Raw genomic sequence first — 17,516 nt, forward strand, 5'->3', positions numbered from 1 at the left:
GTCACCTTCTCTGGATTCCAAAAGTTCCCACAGCTTTATTCAAAAAACATTTTTATTAATTAATATTAAATAATGTACAGAAGGAAAAGGAGCTGGTGTTGGGTTCTAGCTATAGCCCCTTCTTTTTACCCTAGCTCTTCTCGTGTCTTGCCTGTTTTTTTGGGCATTTTCTTAGCATGGGGATCTTCTAGTTCTTTGGCTTTATAATAGTGGGGAGCCACCTCCAGAAGCCAACTGCTCTCAATCTCCAATACCTAGAAGGGTAGGGAAAAAATCAGTAGGGTTCCCGTCTTTCCAGTCTAGAATGTGTGTGTGATCAAAATAGTCTCCTTTTCCCCCTTTGACTACAGGGCTGGGGAGAAGGGGTAGGGCTCTCGTACTACGTACCCCAGGGCTGTCATACCTCTATATGTTATTCAGGGTCCCAACTAGGCTATCCCTAAAAAAAAGCTGAACATAAAGACTAACGTACACTCGGGAGACTATATCGGCTCTGTTCAGCATTATCACCCCAGCACCTCAAACACCGAGACAATAGGCATTCAAATAGTCACTGAATGAATATACAATCCTCAGATGTTAGGAGATGCCAAGATAGCTATTAGAATGTCTTTGTTTTGTCCTGCCTTAAACCAATGTGTTTTCGTGTTTCTCTGCCAGTCCCAGCAACTTGAACCCTGGGGTTTTAGCTTGCTAGGACACCACCCACCCCTTCAATCTCCACCTGCCTGGGTGGGGGATGGCCCCTCACCTGTCTCATGAACTCCTTGGTGGTCAAGACAAGTTCATGGTACAGCAGCCAGCGTGGCTGTTCCTCAAAGAGGGAGGAGTTGGGATGAATGAACACTGTCTGCTGCTGCTTCACTGTGCGATAGCCACTCCGAGTCAGCCGTGCTGTGTGGTAAAAGTAGCCAGCAGTGATGGCCTATGGAGCAGGCAGGAAAGAAAGTCAATGGGAAAGCCAGACAGCCGGGGCTCTCAGCACTTGCTACCTTTCCTTCAGTTCAGGCTTCTGGAGGACTAGAAAGGCGAGGGATGAAGAACCCACAGTGGTCTGGGAAGAAAGTTCAGGGGACGAAGGTACAATCTCAGGCTGGAGGGGTTGCCACAGGCCCCAGAGGGAAACGTGCTTCTTGGGAGACACTGGGTGGACAGCAGTAGACTAAAGAAATGCTGACCTTGCGTACACGGATATAGTCCCCCTGGCAGGAACTGAGACCAACTTCCACGCGTTCCAAGAGCCCTTCCAGCTGTTCCCGCACATCCCGGGCTCGGCGCATTGATCTGAACTGGACAAAGTTCTCATAGCACCACTGGGAAGAATAACCACTCTCAGCCCACTGTGAAGAGGGTTGGGAGGGGGAGTTAAGTATACAGCAGGACCAGAGTCTCCCATATCTCCCCCATTCCCACTCACCCAAGCCCAGTGACCTGTGTATAAACGTTCAGCAGAACCAAGTGGTCCCCACCAGGGAGGAAGAAGTTGACACGGGCATTGTCCGCATGGACGACCTTGTCCTTGGGTCGGTAGAAGATGGAGTTGTTGACAGACAGCATGGCAGCCACTGTCAAGATCTCCTCTGAACAGCTGTACCTGAGGCAGGAAGGGAAAAAGTCTGAGAGTTCAAAGGAAGACACAAACTGGGGAAAAAGTGATCACTTTGTGATAGATGTGTCCTCATGTGGGGACTGGGGAAAAAGTGATCACTTTGTGATAGATGTGTCCTCATGTGGGGACTGCTGATTAGGATAATGGCTGCAGATCAGAGAGTGGATAGATTTGGTGGCAGCGGCAGCAGCACAGGGGTTAAGGCGGCGGGGGCTGTAGAGGACAGTTACAGAGCAGGCATATCCACAGAGGAAAGGACGAGAGCTCTGAGGGTTCTGCAGTAGGAAGGTTTGCATTCTGTGCATCAGGAAAGACAGCACCTCCTCTAAGTTCACGTAATGACCTCTGATCTCAACCATGGCATTTAAAGGTGGTCCCTCCACAACTACGTCTAAATGTCCCAGTCTGAAACCTTAGGGACAAGGAAGTCCCATAGCAGCCCTCGCTCAGCACTCTTTACAGATGGAAAGTCTTCCACTTCCCGTTCATGCCCCCAAATTTTCCATGTTTGTCAATCTTACCCATTTGATTTCATGATCAAGGACAGCAGGGTATCTTACTGACCATCATGGGCCTCAAACGGCACAGCGAGAGTTCTCTAATAACTTGTTACTTGTTAAAAAATAATGTGGTAGAGAGAAAAACAGCAAGATAACAAGGATGGCCCCAGACACGAGAGGAGGCATGGCCAGTTTGTGGGCTGGGGGCCGGGCAGGAATTGGGGGCTTACTTCTCAGAAGCCAAGATCATTTTAGATAGCATGGGGTCCACCGGCAGCTCTGCCATCTTTCGACCAGACTAAGGAGAGGAAAGAGAGTTGAGGCCAGTCCTCCCTCAGGTGTCCCTCCACCACTCGAGGGGTCACCCCAAATCCTCTATCCTGCCCCAGCCCACTGCCCTCCCACCTACCGTGGTGAGCTCCCCAAGGTGGTTAAGGGCTCCCAGAGCATACAGCTGCTCCAAAGCCAGCAGCAGGGTCTCGTACGGTGGAGGGTCCAGGAAATCAAAGTGCATGAGATCATGGATCCCTGCAGAGACATGTGAGGGGTCCCACAGAGTCCCTTCACAAGGACCAGTGACTCCAGCCCCACCTCCCTCCTCTCAGGAGTACTGGGGACCCCATCACCTAAGCTCTTAAGCAGCAACACAACATTGCCCAGGCTGGTCCTCTGGATCTCTGGAACCGTGGTTTCCTCCAGCTCGTGCTGATAGGCCCAGGCCGTATACAGGCGGAAGCACTTCCCTGCAGCGACCCGGCCCGCCCGACCAGCTCGCTGATTGGCTGAGGCCTGGAAAGAAAGGAGACAGGCTAGCTGACAGCTGGGCGAGGAAAAAGAGAAAGGGTAGTATTTCTTATGCAAGAAATCTGGAGGATGTGGCCTGCTTTCTCCCCATCCTCCAAGAAGCCCCACAGGCTTCTGAGCAGGACCTTCCTGTAGGCCTGCTCAACACTCGCTCCCCCACAGCCCGGCTGACCTTGCTGCAGGGTGTGACTGTGAGCGACTCCATGCCCGTGCGGGGGTTGTAGCTCTTCTGCTTACAGAACCCTGGATCCAGCACGTAAATGATGCCCTCGATGGTGAGCGAAGTCTCGGCGATGTTTGTTGCCACAACCACCTGAGTGAGAGAACAAGGGGTCACTCAGAGACCCCACCCACCGAGTTACCTGGAAAAAGTAATTCTGGAAGATTCAGAATAGAGGAGTGGGGGCAGATAAGGGGCAGGAGCAGAGGGGATTAGTGTCCAAAGTCAGGAGAAGGGGACAAGGCCAGTAGGAGGGTGAGGGAGAAGTGGAGGTCAGCAGAGGCACAATGTGGAAAGGAAATGGAGAAGAGAACTTATGGTTTTTCTCTGAGATGGAAGATGAAGGTGTCCAGTTTCTGCCTCTAACTGTCCCACCAGCACTTTCATATTCACTCTCACACATTACTGCCTGAGACAGCCTCCTAATGAGTTTCCCTGCTTCTACTCCTGGGCCCAGTTACTTGGCATCTAGATGACTCTTTTAAAATGTACACCTGTCATATCACTCCCCCATCCTCCAATGGCTTCCCATCCTACCTGAGAATTACATCCAAGTCCCTTGGAGCACTGAGTCCTTTAGCCCCTGGCTTCCTGTAGGAGCTCACCTCCTAGCTCCCATGCTCCACTCCCGCTTGCTGGCCAGGCACAGTGCACAGCGTGCAGCGCACTCCTCACTCGTTCCTGTGCAACAGCTGCCTCTCTGCTGGACGCACTCCTCCAGGACACCAGCCTGGCTCCCTCCCTTACCCACTTCAGGCCTCAGCTTCACTTTCACTTTATCCAAAAGGGAGAGGCCTTCCCTTCCCTACACACCAAGGAAAAGAACGTCCTGCCTTTTCTCAGCCTCACCCCCGAGTCAGTCTCTATCTTCTTCCTATGCTGCACTGTATCTATCTCTTCACGGCCTTGGTCACAAATTGACATTATGTATGCAATGTCCACTGTCTCCTAATTAACACTAGACAGTAAGCTCTATGAGGCTAGGGATTTTGTTTTGTTCATCACTGTATCCCCATCCCCTAGACGTGTACCTGGCACGTAGGAGGAACCTGTTAAATATCTGTTGAATGAAAGTTACATCTTTGCTCAAAATCCTTTGATTGTCATTCAATCATCTGAAGTCCTAACTCTTGCACCTGCCATCAAAGGCCCTCCCTAATCTCAGTCCAAAATTGGTGTTAGCCTGTCTCCCACTGCTTCCCCACATGAGCCTTCCACTAAACTTTCCACTCTGACCTCAAACACACCGTAGGCCTTCCTCCGTCATTTTTCTTAAAGGTGCAGATCAACCCCACCTGCCAGCACACCACAGGTTCCCCTTCTCTGCATCTCCACAGGGTTACTTCCGGGTCACGCATTTGGCTGCCTTATCCACTCTCTGGGGGTGAGGGACTGACTGCTGCTCAGCTCTGCACTGCAGCAGTGCCTAGGGTACACCTTGCTCAGAGAAGGCACATTCTCTATTCCCTGCTAGTTGTGTGAACTACAGGGTGAGGAATGTACGTTTCTCCAGCTTACCTTCCGTGCCCCAGGGGGTGTGGGCTGAAAGATTCGAGCCTGCATGTCAGAAGGCAGGTTGGCATAAATGGGTAGCACCAGCAGCTCCCTGATCTTAGAACCCAGGCGACGGCAGCGATCCTGAAGCATCTCGCAGGCAGCCTCAATCTCCTCCTTCATTTGGGGTGGGGAGAGCAGCATGGGTGGGGAGAGTCACAGAAGGCTGCCCTGCCAGCCTCACCTTCCCCTGGGTATACACATCACCCTCTTACCCCACGTCGCTCACCTGTCCTGTCAGGAACACCAGGATATCCCCAGGAGGCTGGGTCACATGGATCTGTAGCACAGACACTACACAGGCTTCCAGGTAGTCAGCCTCTGGAGCCTGCGGGGGGAATAAGAGGGGTCCCAGGAAAGCCACTCGCTTAGGCAAGCCTCTTCCCTCTCCCAGCTCTAAACACTTTATCCCAGTTCCCCTCTGGACTCTCCGTTCTGCCCTTCTGTCTTTGGGACAACCTCCCCCAGCTTCATGCTTCACACCTAAGCCCATCCTCCGAGAGGGCACCTTGGTATAGAAGATGTCAACTGGAAACCTGCGTCCAGGGATTCGGAAGACAGGGGCGTCATCAAAGAAGGTGGAAAAGCGGGCAGTGTCCAGGGTGGCTGAAGCCACCAGGACCTTGAGCTCAGGTCGGAAGCGAGCAACGTCTTTGATCAATCCAAAGAGAATGTCTGTGTGGAGGGTCCGTTCATGAGCCTCATCCACCATCACCACGCTGGAGAAGGAACGGGGAGCAGTGAGAACTGGGCAGTACAGGAGTGGACACTAGGGTTCCCTGGATGAAGGGACAGATGGAGGCAAAGAACCCAAGGGTAAATGCAGGAGGAGGGGACTCCAGGAGAAGCCAATCACCCGTTAAGTAAGACCAACAGAGAGGAGACCTGTTGGAGAAGACCAGGGCCCATGGCTTGCAGCCTATTTCAGCTTAGGCAGACAACAGCAGCCAAGATCTGGAGGCTGTAAGTTGAGGCCATGACAAGTCAAACATCCCCTCTGGGTCAGAGTCGAGTCTGCTAAAGTCAGCAGAAGGAAGGGATCTGTTTTAAAGAGGATAATGTGACAGAAAGGCCTCTTTCAAGAAGGCTGGATGCACCAGGCTGGCTGGGGAGGAACAGATGGACCTGTGCCATCATGTCCGAGCAGCCTGGAAGCACCCAAGCTCCTGAGGGTTGCTGCACACCCTGCTGGCCCTCCTGTTGCTTCTGAAGAGAGGGCTGGGTAAGCCTTTCTGTCCCAACCTAGGCGGACTCTGCAGGCTTCTCGGTCTCCTCCTAGCTCAGCCGTATGTGTGCCATCTTCTTTCTCCTTGCTCTAGTCTTTGGATTTCTGGGTGGCAGCCAAGCCTGGAGGAGCTCACCCTGCACCTGAACCCTTTGTGCCTAACCCTGACCATGATGGGGAAGTCCCCAGCCGATTCATGCTGGGATTGATGGGAAGTCCCACACCCCAAACACTCTCACATTGACTAGCCTTCCACAGGTTCTCAGAGAGTTTTGGAAGGGATGTGAAAGATCAAATTATATTTGTCCTATTGCTGCACTGTGATCTTCTAGGGCCAGAAATTCATAGCCCCTTACGAGCTGCAAAGGTACATACTGCTCAGCCAGCCTGATCCCACCCACGCCATGCATGATGCCTTCTTTCTTCAATACCACATGCTCATCACCAACCCCTGCCTGGTCAGTGCCAGCATGGAGGACTCACTAGTCACAGACCACGCCACCAGAGTACAGCCACTCTGACAGCCCCTGTCACCTCTGCCCCTCTATGGTTTCTTGATAGTGAGCTGAAATTCGTCCCCCCATTACCTCTCCCGTGGTTCCTAGATGTGCTCTCTGGGGTCACATAAAACAAGTCTGATCCCTTTTTGATGTAACAGTGCTTCGCATATCTAGAGGGAACCAGGATGTCTCCCCTGAGTTCCTCCCCTCTAAGCTGGACATTCTAAATTTCTTCGAGTGGTCCTCACATGGCTTGTCAAGTCCCTATCTCACCACCCCACCACCCTGGTTGTTTTCTAAAGTCTGGCTACAATTGGAAAGGGAGGGAGGGGCTTTCTCTGCAGTATCTTCTACCCTCCAGTCCCATCTCTATGGCACATGGAAGGACGGCCGGAACCATAAGCTCAAGAACTGGTGGATTAATCAGAAGACAATGGCCAAACTGACTGGGTGGGAGGAAAGGAGAGGAAGGCCAGAGATGAAAGGGGACACAGGAAGGCACGGGGGGAGGAAGGCAGCAAACCGGGGGGAAGAGAAGGTGGCTGGTTCTCCCCTGGGAGGCAGGACCCTGTGCACACCGGTAACTCGCAAGGTCAGGCTCAGAGAGGAACTCCCGGAGAAGCATGCCATCTGTCATGTAGCGGAGGACAGTTCGCTCTGATGTGCAGTCCTCAAAGCGGATGCTGTAGCCAACCTGTCAAGGGGGCCATCAGCGATGCAAAGTGGGCTGCTGCTCCCTGAAGGAGTGCAGTGTGGGGCCCCGAGGGCAATGTGGCCGACTCCCAGACCCTTGGGGCTCCCCTCGCCCCTCAGTCCCCATGGATCTCACCTCATTGCCGAGCTTCACATCCATCTCCCGGGCCACTCGGGCAGCCACACTCATGGCTGCCACTCTCCTGGGCTGAGTGCAGGCAATCTTCATACCCTTCTTTGTATAACCCTGAATTGACAAGGAGAAAGAAGGTTTTCCTTTTGCTAAATATGGCCCTGGGGCCCAGGACAATTCAGAGAAAGAAGGGGGGAAGGAGGGAACGGACAGAAGCTGAAACCCAGACATGGGTAAACAGGATGGCAGACCCAGGGCCCTCAAAAGGGTGCTTACCTGGCCCTGGCAGTCCTAGCCCTTTGGGGAGTTAAGTTCAGGGCGCAGCTAGGTTTGAGCTGGGAAAGGACAGACCAGGTGGGGCAGACCCAGAAGCAATGGGGGAGAAAGTAAGGTTGAAAAAACAGGAAAACAAGTCCTTTCACTCCTTGCTTTTGGACCCTGGAGAGGAGCAGAAGCCGAGCTGTACTGAAGTATGGGGTCCATGTTCCCATACACCCCACCATCTATCTGTCCAAGCTTCCTTTCCAATATGAACATACTGAATGGCTACCAGGCTACACTGTGGCAGGAAGTGAGAATAGAAACGTGAAAAGGATATGGTCCACATTCTCAAAAACCGCACCATTTAGTGGAAAAGACAAAACTAAAATGAAGATGAGTGACTACTGAAAATACCAGCTAAAAGGAGCTCTGACAGAACTGTGCTCGTCCATGGGCAGTACCCGGTATCCCGGAGGGTGGGGGTGCCGTACCTCCTCAAAGAGATACTGTGGGATCTGGGTGGTCTTCCCTGAGCCTGTTTCGCCCTCGATGATGAGGACCTGATGAGTAGCAATAGCAGCCAGGAGGTCCTCGCGAAATGGGAACACGGGGAGGCTGCGGCGGACGGCCTGGATGGACTCCTTCTGCTGGGCCTGGGTGGGGACGGTGGGAGTTGACGGCTCCTAAGAAGGACAAAGAGGGGCATGAGCATCAAGGCCAGCTGCCCACCCCCCTCAGAACGTACCCACGCTCTCCCTCTCACCTCGTCACCCTGGAGCTGAGCGGCCCGGACAAACTCGATGGTCTCCTCTTCCTCCAGCACCAGCTGATACTTGGGCTCTTGGGAGGCGGCATCTCGGGCCCCAAACTTCAGGGAGGCAGCCCCCAGCCGGGCCTCCTCCCAGCGCCGCTGCTCCTCCCCAGGGGCGCCTGATTCCTCCTCCACTAGATCCACAGCTCGTGCTGGCTATGGAGAGAAGGGCACATGAGGACAGAGGCTGCTCTGTCTGCCCAATCCCCTCGCCCACTGGGAAAGGGGACAAGAAAGGGGCCAGCCACATGTCGACAACTGCCCTCCCCTCGGCTTGGGACCAGAGCTGAAGCAGACACCCCTCTGCCTCACCTGTCCTCGGGTCTCCTCTGGCATGTGGTAGCGATTGGTGGCCTCCAGCTTCTCCTGCTCCCCAGCCGCCCGGTACTCCCGGGCCAAATCCCGCACTCGCCGCTTATACTTGAGCTCCCGCTGCTCATGGCGGCTCAGCTCCACATCCCCAAACAGGAATTCCTCGTCTGCCAGCTCGGCCTCCAGGTCCTCAAGCTTCTCCCGCTCCCGCTTAGCCAGGTACTCTCGGCGGGATTTCTTCCGCAGCTCAGGGACCTGGGTTAGCACGGGCAGTCAAAACCTCATCTTGCTGGGACAGTAGCCCCTTTCCCTACCTACCCGTAAGCATGACAAACTCACTGACAGACCAGCATGAGAGCTTGAAGAGGTGACCTCTACCTCCCCTCTGCCACACCCGACTAATGGTGTGCCCCCAATCGGGCCTCTCGGAAGGCCACACGGTGACCCCACATATCCTTCCAGCAGCAGGGTGCACCGGATGGTCCTCTGAAGCAGCTTCACCATCTTTGTCAGTATAATACATTAGGGCAATTATTTGGGTATTTTATATTTTAATCTTACTATTTTATTCAACTTGGTGAAAAGAGGGAAAACAGAAGGACTGATACCAGCATTTAGAAGCACAGGTCTTAAACTGCAAACAACTGAGACCACTGGAAATCACTGAATGTGCCAGCAGTAGCTAAGATTCAGCCCGTTAGATGCTCCCTGGTCTTAAACTCAATGACTGTAGTTTGGGGAAGAAAACAAATAAACTATATACAAAAGGCTGGCAGAACAGCATCAGAGGGTTTCTGTGAGGCAAGATGTAACGGGATGCTGAGCTCTCTGGGGCTAACCCCCACCCCCTGCCCCAGTGTGCCATGATACATGGTACGTTTCCCTTGATACATGCTTTTCAGGACACTGTAGATGACAGAAGAGGGCTGGCCACATCCTTAAGGCCTTTCTTGGCTCTCGCCATGACTCTTCCCTGTGATCGAGACAACTTTCCCTCCTGCAGTAGCAAAACCCTGCCAAAGCCCTCCCCTTGGGGGCTCCAATTCTATTTAAGTGCTTGGCTTTTCCTGTTTGTTCTGTGAGGACTTAAAATAGACTTTATGCTCATGACCTAATCTGAGTATCAAATACTGCTTCAGCCTAAGCGGTGAGGCAAATGGATGTCTTTTTAAAAAGTGGGCAGGGGCCGGCCAAGTGGCTCAGTTGGTTAAGAGTTAGCTTAAGAGCGCGAGCTCTGAGCAACAGGGCCGCCGGTTCGATTCCCACATGGGCCAGTGACGCTGCGCCCGAGCTGAGCTGCCGCTGAGCTGCCAACAGGTGACAGGATGGCTCAGCTGGTGAGAGCATGTGCTCCTAACAAGACTGCCTGTTTGATGGTGGGCTGCGCCCACCCACAACTAAGACTGAACTTGGCACCTTGAGCTGAGCTGCTGCCCGGATGGCTCAGTGGATAGAGCGTGCGCTCTTAACAACAAGGCTGCTGGTTCGACTCCTGAATGGGATGGTGGCTATGCCCACCCACAACTAAGATTGTAACACAGCACCTTGAGCTTAGAGGCCACAAGCTGCTGACTGGCAGTCAGATGGCGACTGGCGCCCTCCTCAACTAAGATTGAAGAACAACAACTTGGCTGGTCCCCCTCCACAATTCCCCAATACTGTTCCCCTCCTCCAATTCCTCAATTAAAAAAAAAAAAAAGAGTTAAAAAAACAATGGGCAAAAAATCATGGCAATTGTACCTCAAGGAGAATAATGAGGCCGGCCAAGTGGCTCAGTTGGAGAGCACGTGTTCCTAACAAGGTTGCTAGTATGCCCACCTGCAACTAAGACTGAACTCGGCCCCTTGAGCTAAGCGGCCAAGAGCTGCCGATGGGTGGCCGGATAGCAACTGGACTTGGAGCTGAGCTAGCTGTGCCCTCCACAACTAAGACTGAAGGACAACTTGGCAGTTCCCCTTCCCCAACTCCCCAACACTGTTCCCTTCCCCAATTCCCCAATAAAATCTTTAAAAAAAGAGAATGAAATGCAATTGTAAAATACTAAAAAATAAAAAATTCATGAGTACAATATGACACACAAAGAATGGGGAAAAAAACTTTTGTGACCAGTGAGGTAACTTTTATACCTAACTTCTTACTCTGAAAATTAGTCATTAGAAGGAAACATTTGGCCTGCCTGTTGAGGAATTGTAGCACACTTCTAGTTGTTGAGGAAAACTTCCTCATACCAAAACGTTAGCCAAGAAATAAAGAAGGAATGTCAGAACCCCCCAAAATCACCATTTTGCAATACCTAATGAAATAACTGATTTTGGAAAGGGTCAGCAGTGCTTGCTAAAACCATTAGATGACAGGCTGTTGGCAGAAAGGAAATCTGCAGCAACAGGTATACAACTGGACAGCATGTCCCTTGATGGCAACCACAGGAAATGCGTATCACCATCAGGAAGTGTTGCTGCCACAACTGTTTGTTCTGAATCTGCACAAACTTTGGACCCAATCTCCACTTTAAAGGAAACACAGGGCACAGAAGAACCTAAAACCACAAGATAAGGATGAGGTATGTCCAGAACGTAGGACATGGTACAGAGGAGACAGAGAGGAAATGAAACAAACTTAAGAGCCCTAACAACCACACGCAATGCATGAGCCCCTACTGAATTCTGGTTTGGAAAGAGCAGTTATTGAAGACATTTTGGGGGGAAGTCGGGGAACTTGACTGAGACAGGTTCTTGGTTGATACATGAGAATTACTGTTCATCTTCTTGGGTGTGTCAATGGCACAATAGTTTCAGGGGACAATGTCTTTATTCTTAAGAGGTACATGGTGATAGGATAAAATGCCATGGTGTCTAAAACTTTTTAAATGGTTCAAAAGAAAATAAAGCCCACATTTACACAGACATTGCAAATATAGCACATGCAATTTTTGAATCCGAATAGTCTGTATGAGGTTTCATTATATTATTCATTCAATTTCTATTTGTTTGAAAGTTTTCATAATTGAAAAAGAAAAAAGTTAAATTCAGGCAAAAAAAAAAAAAAACACGACGCCTGTGCTGAGAGCTGTCTCAGAGGTTTCTGATCACAGTCACTTTGTGGGGTGGTACATAAGAGGGATTGGTCAGTAGAGACCTGAGCCATTCTTAGAGACCTGAGCTACTAGGCCATTCTTAGAACACCAAGAGTCTTAAAATGCTTCTGGAAAACCTAAGTGTGACCTTACTTGGGAAGACCAGGCCTTTGGAGAATTGCCTACTCTACCCAGACACATCAGAACAAGTCCAGTTCATCAATTACAAGGGCTCTGTTCCTGTTCAATGAGACCAACCCAGGAAACCAGAGGGAAATCACAGGCCACATGGGGATGGAGGGATTAGGTGGTAGGAAGATATTATGACATGGTGGGCCCAAGATGAATAGTCAGCATAACTTGGGCAGTGGGACAGCAGCCCTGCCTTTGCCCTCCAGCCAACCCCTTGACCTTTCAGCTAACTTTTGATTACATCTTGTTAAATCTCACATTTCTCTCACTAGCATACAGTATGATTTGATCCAAAAGAGTCAAGGAGAGCTTGTGGGTAGCTTCCTTCCCTCTATAAGTCCACCCTCAGCAGCTCCTGTCAACCAAGCCCCCTCCTTCAGACACCCGACACCCCATCAGCATCCCCACCACACTTCCTTTGTATCCTTTCTCCCTCCCCGTAACCATGTCATCAGAAAGTCTTTCCTTTTGTCTTCTGCTCTTGGCTTCCTGGGCACTGGGACTCACCATGGCTTTCCGGTCTTCCTCAGCCATCTTGAGGCGCTTCTGAGCCTCTTCATAAGCCTAGGAGAAGAAAGCAAAAGAGGAGGGATATGAGGCCAAAGCCCCCACAGCAACAGCCTTCCCCCCTCCAGAATCATAAGGATCATTCGGATGTTCCCTAGCACAAAGAAATGTACCTTCTCGGTGAGGAATCTCTGGCAAAGGGCTGCCGTAGCCAAAGGACCCTGAGGGGTTCTCTCACCAGAGGTGAGAATACCACCGGAGGCATCCCCTGTCTTCCCAGAGATCACTACCTCTGCATCACGCCCACCCTCAGTTTGACCCAGGGATCTTCCTGGGGATTACAGAATGTGCTGTTCCTACACACCTTCTTGTCTGACCGCTCCAGGACATTGCGAGTCCGATCCTTGTCCCGCTGCCGAACCCGCTCGGCGAAGGCATCACGTTCCTCCAGGTCCTGAAGGCGCTCTCGCTCTGTCCGCTCCCACTCATCCTCCGACTCTGGCTTTTCCGTCTGCTGTTTGTTCTCCCTGAAGCCCAGCCAGAGAATTAAATAAGGGCATCCAGAAGGTTTATCATCCTATCATCCACCTGCCCCATCCTCTCTCACCCTACTTCTGACCTACCCTCTGTTCCTCTTCCCTTTCTCAGAAACCTCTTCCTCTTCTTCTTCCTCCTCCTCCTGGTGTTTCTTCCGGAGGTGTTTCCGTTTTTTACGCTTCTTCTGGAGACTGCTCCCAGCCCTACCCACAGTTTCCTCACTGCTCTCCTCACTGTCTTCCAGCAACTTATAAGATCGGTTCTTCTCTAGCAGGGCTCGGGCCTCACGTTCGGCTGCCCGAGCTGGCTTTTCTACCACTGCCTTCCGTGGTACCTGTCAACAGAGAAGGGGAGGGGAGCAACCTACTTTGCCCTGTTCCCAATTGAAGGAATGACTTGATCTGAAACCAGCCTTCCTTCACTCTTCCCCATGGCTTCACGACATGTTCAATAGCCTAAAAGGGGCCTCTCAGCTTCTGAACTTCCTTTCTGTCATTCATTTAACAAACATTTATTGAAGCCTGTCCCAGGCATCGGGTACTTGCTAGGGACTAGAGCTACAGGTATAAACAAAAGAGAAAAATCCCTGCCCTTGTGGAGTTTACATTTTCTTTTTTTTCTTTTTTTTTTAATTGGGGAGCAGTGTGTCCCTTCAGGACCCATCAGCTCCAAGTTGTTTCAATCTAGTTGTGGAGGGCACATCTCAGTGGCCCGTGTGGGGATCGAACCGGCAACCTTGGTGTTATGAGGATTGCGCTCTAACCAACTGAGCTAACTGGCCACCCGGAGTTTACATTTCCAAACCCAATTCTCAATTGCTCAGCCTGTGCTCTTCCCAGTGATTAAGTCAGTCCTACATAAGGACTGACAAACACTAGAAGGATTGCTCCGCAGAGGCGTGTTACAGCCCTGGCACTGTACTAGACTCCAGGATACACTGGTGACAGATTAACATAAAAGTCCCCAGCCTCATATCACTTACATTCTAACCCCATCTCTCACCAAGCACCATATCGAACAGCCACCCCAAGCTACATGCCATTCTCTGAACATGCTGAACACTTTCACTCTTATTATAAACTTTCTGAGCACTTGTTCTGTAAGGCACTCTATTAGGTGGTAGGAACACAAAGACAAGAAATACGGTCCTGGGCCGGCCGAGTGGCTCGTTGGTTAAGAGTTGGCTTGGGAGCGCGAGCTCTGAGCAGCAGGACCACCAGTTCGGATCCCACATGAGGACCAGTGACCCTGCCCTCTACAGCTAAGAGGGTGAACAAGAGCTTGATCTGGAGCTGGGCTGCTGTGAGTCACCGGTAAAGGCGTAGGCTGCAGCCCCTGCTGCAGTGGGCTGCCATAAGCTACCGTGAGTGGCCAGCAGCCAGCGTGAGCTGCTGTGAGCCGCTGTCCAATGGCCGGCGACCAATCCACCTCAACCAGGAAGGGTGCAATGATCACAATACCAACATGGGTCAGTGAAGCGATGTCCTCCACAACTAGACTGAGGAACAAAAGGACAGCAACTTGTCTGTTCCCCTTCCCCGATTCCCCAACGCTGTTCCCTCCCCCAATTTCCCACAAAATTTCTTAAAAAAAAGAAAAAGAAAGAAATATAGTCCTGTCCTCCAGGAGCTCACTCCTTCCCTCTTCTCTACCTGACAATTCCAGGGAATCTTTGGGCGTGCTTTTCCTGACCACTATCCCCACCTTCCACGCTCCCACAACACTTCCCACACCTCTTTTCTACAGCCTCACTATTCAAAGTGTGGTCCTTGGACCACCAGCATCACCTGGAAACGTGTTCAATTCGTTAGAAATGCAGAAACTAAGATCCCATCCCAGACCTACAGAATCGGAATCTGCACTTCAACAAGGGCCCTGGATGAATGGTATGCATGCTAAAGTTCGAGAAACATTGCTCTATAACACTTAACCGAACGCATTAAGCCCCCCTCGATCTTCTCCACTGAGTTGGACGTCCAGTACCTAGCACAGTACCCGCGCGACAGCGGACACAGGATAAATGCTGTGAACTGAGCCTATTACTTAATTCCCGGATGGACCGTTAGCCCAGCCTCACCTGGAAATATAACCTAGAGCCCCACCCCCTCTCCCGCCGCTCCCACGGCGGGCCCAGCCCGCTCCAGACACCTTGTTCCAGAGTCTCAGCGCGAAGTCCCGGGCCGGGCCGCTGAGGTCCAGGGTATCGGTGTCTCGCAGGCGCTGCACGAACTCTTCGGCTGAGGTGCAGCGCTGCGCGGTGCCGATCAGGAACTGGGCCACGTGCCGCTCGCTTAGCCCCAGTACCGAGTGCAGCTCGTCCTGCACCCAGCGCTCCAGCCCCGCCGGCGTCGCCATGGCGACCCACGCTCGGGGTTACAGGCCCTGAAGGGTCTCGAGCATCCGCATCGTCTGCCGGGCGGGTCGGAGACCTGAAGCACCGGGCTGGAGCCTCAGCTCCGCGAAAGAGCCACCTTAGGACGTTCGAGTTCGGTTTCCGACAGCTCAAAGCACCTCTCCCCCGCCGGGGAGGCCGGAAACGGCCGCAGTTTTCCGGCGTGAGCACTACGGTGGCCGAGCGAGTTCAAACCTCGCGAAACCTTATCTGCGGCCCGGACACAACAATTTCAACCCCTCCTTCCCCCGTATCTCTCTGTCGCCCCCGATGGTCAACCAATGAGTGCTTCACTCATTCATTCACAACTGCGGAGCGCCTAATGTGTGCCAGACACAATTTTAGTCGCTGGGGATATAACAAAGAACAAATCAGACAAAAATCCCTTCCCGAATTTACATTTCAGAGGGAGAGGACGGAAGATACGATACATAATAAATAAACCATGTAAGTTCTATGGAGCCAAAAATAATGCAAGATGTGTGTATGTTGGGGTTCTATTTCAAATCGGAAGATCAGGTCCATGCTCATTTAAGATTAGACCATCATACGGATTAGGAGTGGCCTTTGCTAGGACCGGCACCTGCGGCAGGTGTGAATGCAGGTTAGGCATAAGTGAGGACCTCCAGGCAGGAAGAAAGTTGGGACCTGAGGGGAAAATGAAGGTGCTTTTCTTCATGCTGTCTCAAAAAGTCATTTTTAAAAAGCTCTCCAAACTAAGGCATGTGCAAATTGTGTACTGCATTTTTGCTAACAGCGTGAGAAATTTACTGGTGGCAGCTTATTTAAAAACAAACGGATAAACTGTTGATTGTTAGATGGGGGAGAAGGTGAAGGGATTAGAAAGAGCAAATTAGTAGACACAGTATAGTCATGGGGATATGAAATACAGAATGGGGAATATAATGAACAATGTTGTAAAGATTATGTAAGGTGCCAGATGGGCACTGGACTTACCAAGGGAGATAACTTCATTGACTATGTAGATGCGTGACCAATGTGCTGTACAACTGAAGCTGAATTAGAATAATATTGCATGTCAACTATAAGAAAAAAAAAAATATATATATATATATATATAGTCACGGGAGGTAGAGTATAACATAAGGAAGATAGTCAATGGTATTGTAATAGCTATATAAGATGTCAGAGGGGTATTAGCTTGGGGGGTGGGGGGGTTGGTTATCACTTTGTGAGGGGTATAAATGTCTAACTATTATGTTGCTTTGTACACCTGAAACTAATAAAAAATAATAAAATAAAAATAAGCGAAACTTTTTACTTGACTCTGTTTCATACTTTTATGATTAATTGCACTTACAGACACTGCTGTAGAGAAATGAAACATTTTTATTCCAATTAACAGCCACAGGTAACTCTATACTTCTTGGTTGCATTGTTTTCTGTTTCTGAGATGGACTGTGGGATCCCCTGGCACTTCTGGTCTTCCTGCCTCTACTTTCTGGGGTCACAACAGATTAGGATCTTCACCTAATTAGCTATTAATGTAAGCATTCTGTTTCCCTCCATACCCATACCCTCTCTAAACCAGCTCATTCTTTTGACACCTTGCTTGTTCCCTTGCTAGTAAAGACTTTTGGCGTATGTTTAAGATCAATTTGTCTAATACATTTTGTTTTTAGTAGAAGAGTCTCCTCTGACTAGGGAAGCATCCTGTAATGATAGGACTATAATTACTCAACCATGTCTTTACTAGCCTGGAGAACTAAAAAAATGACTTGGTAAGTAAAATATAGATCCTTCACATTTGTAGAAGATAGGAATTCTTTTTTTTTTTTTGCTTAGTATTTTTTTTTAGAGATGCTTTGGCTTATTCTTTTATTTTTTAATTATTTTTTATTGTGAAATACACATTTTTTAGAATTAGATTCAGCTGTACAACACAGTGCAATAGTTGTACTTTTTACCCCTCGAGGTGACAACCCCCCTCCCCATCCGCCGCCCCACTTACCCCCCAATATCATACATATCTATTACAATTCCTTTGACCCCACTCCCACACTATACTCCACGTCCCATGACTATATATATATATATATATATATATATAGTTGACATACAATATTATACAATATCAGCTTCAGGTGTACAGTGCAGTGATCAAGCCTCTACCCCATTCATGATGCGATCTCCCTAGGAAGACATATGACCATCTGACACCCTACAAAATAT

The 17,516-nt window shown here is 50.4% G+C and overlaps 1 protein-coding gene across 1 annotated transcript; it reads right to left on the reverse strand.

Moving 5' to 3' along the window:
• Nucleotide 1: 1 nt before the first annotated feature.
• On the reverse strand, nucleotides 2-15,501 carry DHX16 (DEAH-box helicase 16). Its single transcript, XM_019631803.1, has 20 exons — nucleotides 15,080-15,501; nucleotides 13,018-13,265; nucleotides 12,759-12,921; nucleotides 12,395-12,451; nucleotides 8,623-8,877; nucleotides 8,263-8,466; nucleotides 7,991-8,182; nucleotides 7,242-7,352; nucleotides 6,991-7,106; nucleotides 5,196-5,406; nucleotides 4,917-5,015; nucleotides 4,652-4,804; nucleotides 3,086-3,226; nucleotides 2,736-2,898; nucleotides 2,519-2,637; nucleotides 2,340-2,407; nucleotides 1,432-1,594; nucleotides 1,179-1,340; nucleotides 752-925; nucleotides 2-254 (listed from the first exon to the last, which is right to left on the reverse strand). The coding sequence occupies exons 1-20, from the start codon at nucleotides 15,284-15,286 to the stop codon at nucleotides 126-128; spliced, it is 3,135 nt and encodes a 1,044-aa protein (XP_019487348.1). The 5' UTR covers nucleotides 15,287-15,501; the 3' UTR covers nucleotides 2-125.
• Nucleotides 15,502-17,516: the final 2,015 nt, after the last annotated feature.

Source organism: Hipposideros armiger, unplaced genomic scaffold (genome assembly GCF_001890085.2).
Source record: "Hipposideros armiger isolate ML-2016 unplaced genomic scaffold, ASM189008v1 scaffold_1050, whole genome shotgun sequence".
Lineage (NCBI taxonomy): Eukaryota > Metazoa > Chordata > Mammalia > Chiroptera > Hipposideridae > Hipposideros > Hipposideros armiger.

Coding starts and splice junctions, on each gene's coding strand:
- DHX16 (XM_019631803.1), bottom strand. CDS start 15,286: ATGGCGACGCCGGCGGGGCTGGAGCGCTGGGTGCAGGACGAGCTGCAC. Junction 4,805..4,916: donor TGGTGTTCCTGACAGGACAG/GTGAGCGACGTG, acceptor CCCCAAATGAAG/GAGGAGATTGAGGCTGCCTG. Junction 255..751: donor CCAAGGAGTTCATGAGACAG/GTGAGGGGCCAT, acceptor CTACCCTTCTAG/GTATTGGAGATTGAGAGCAG.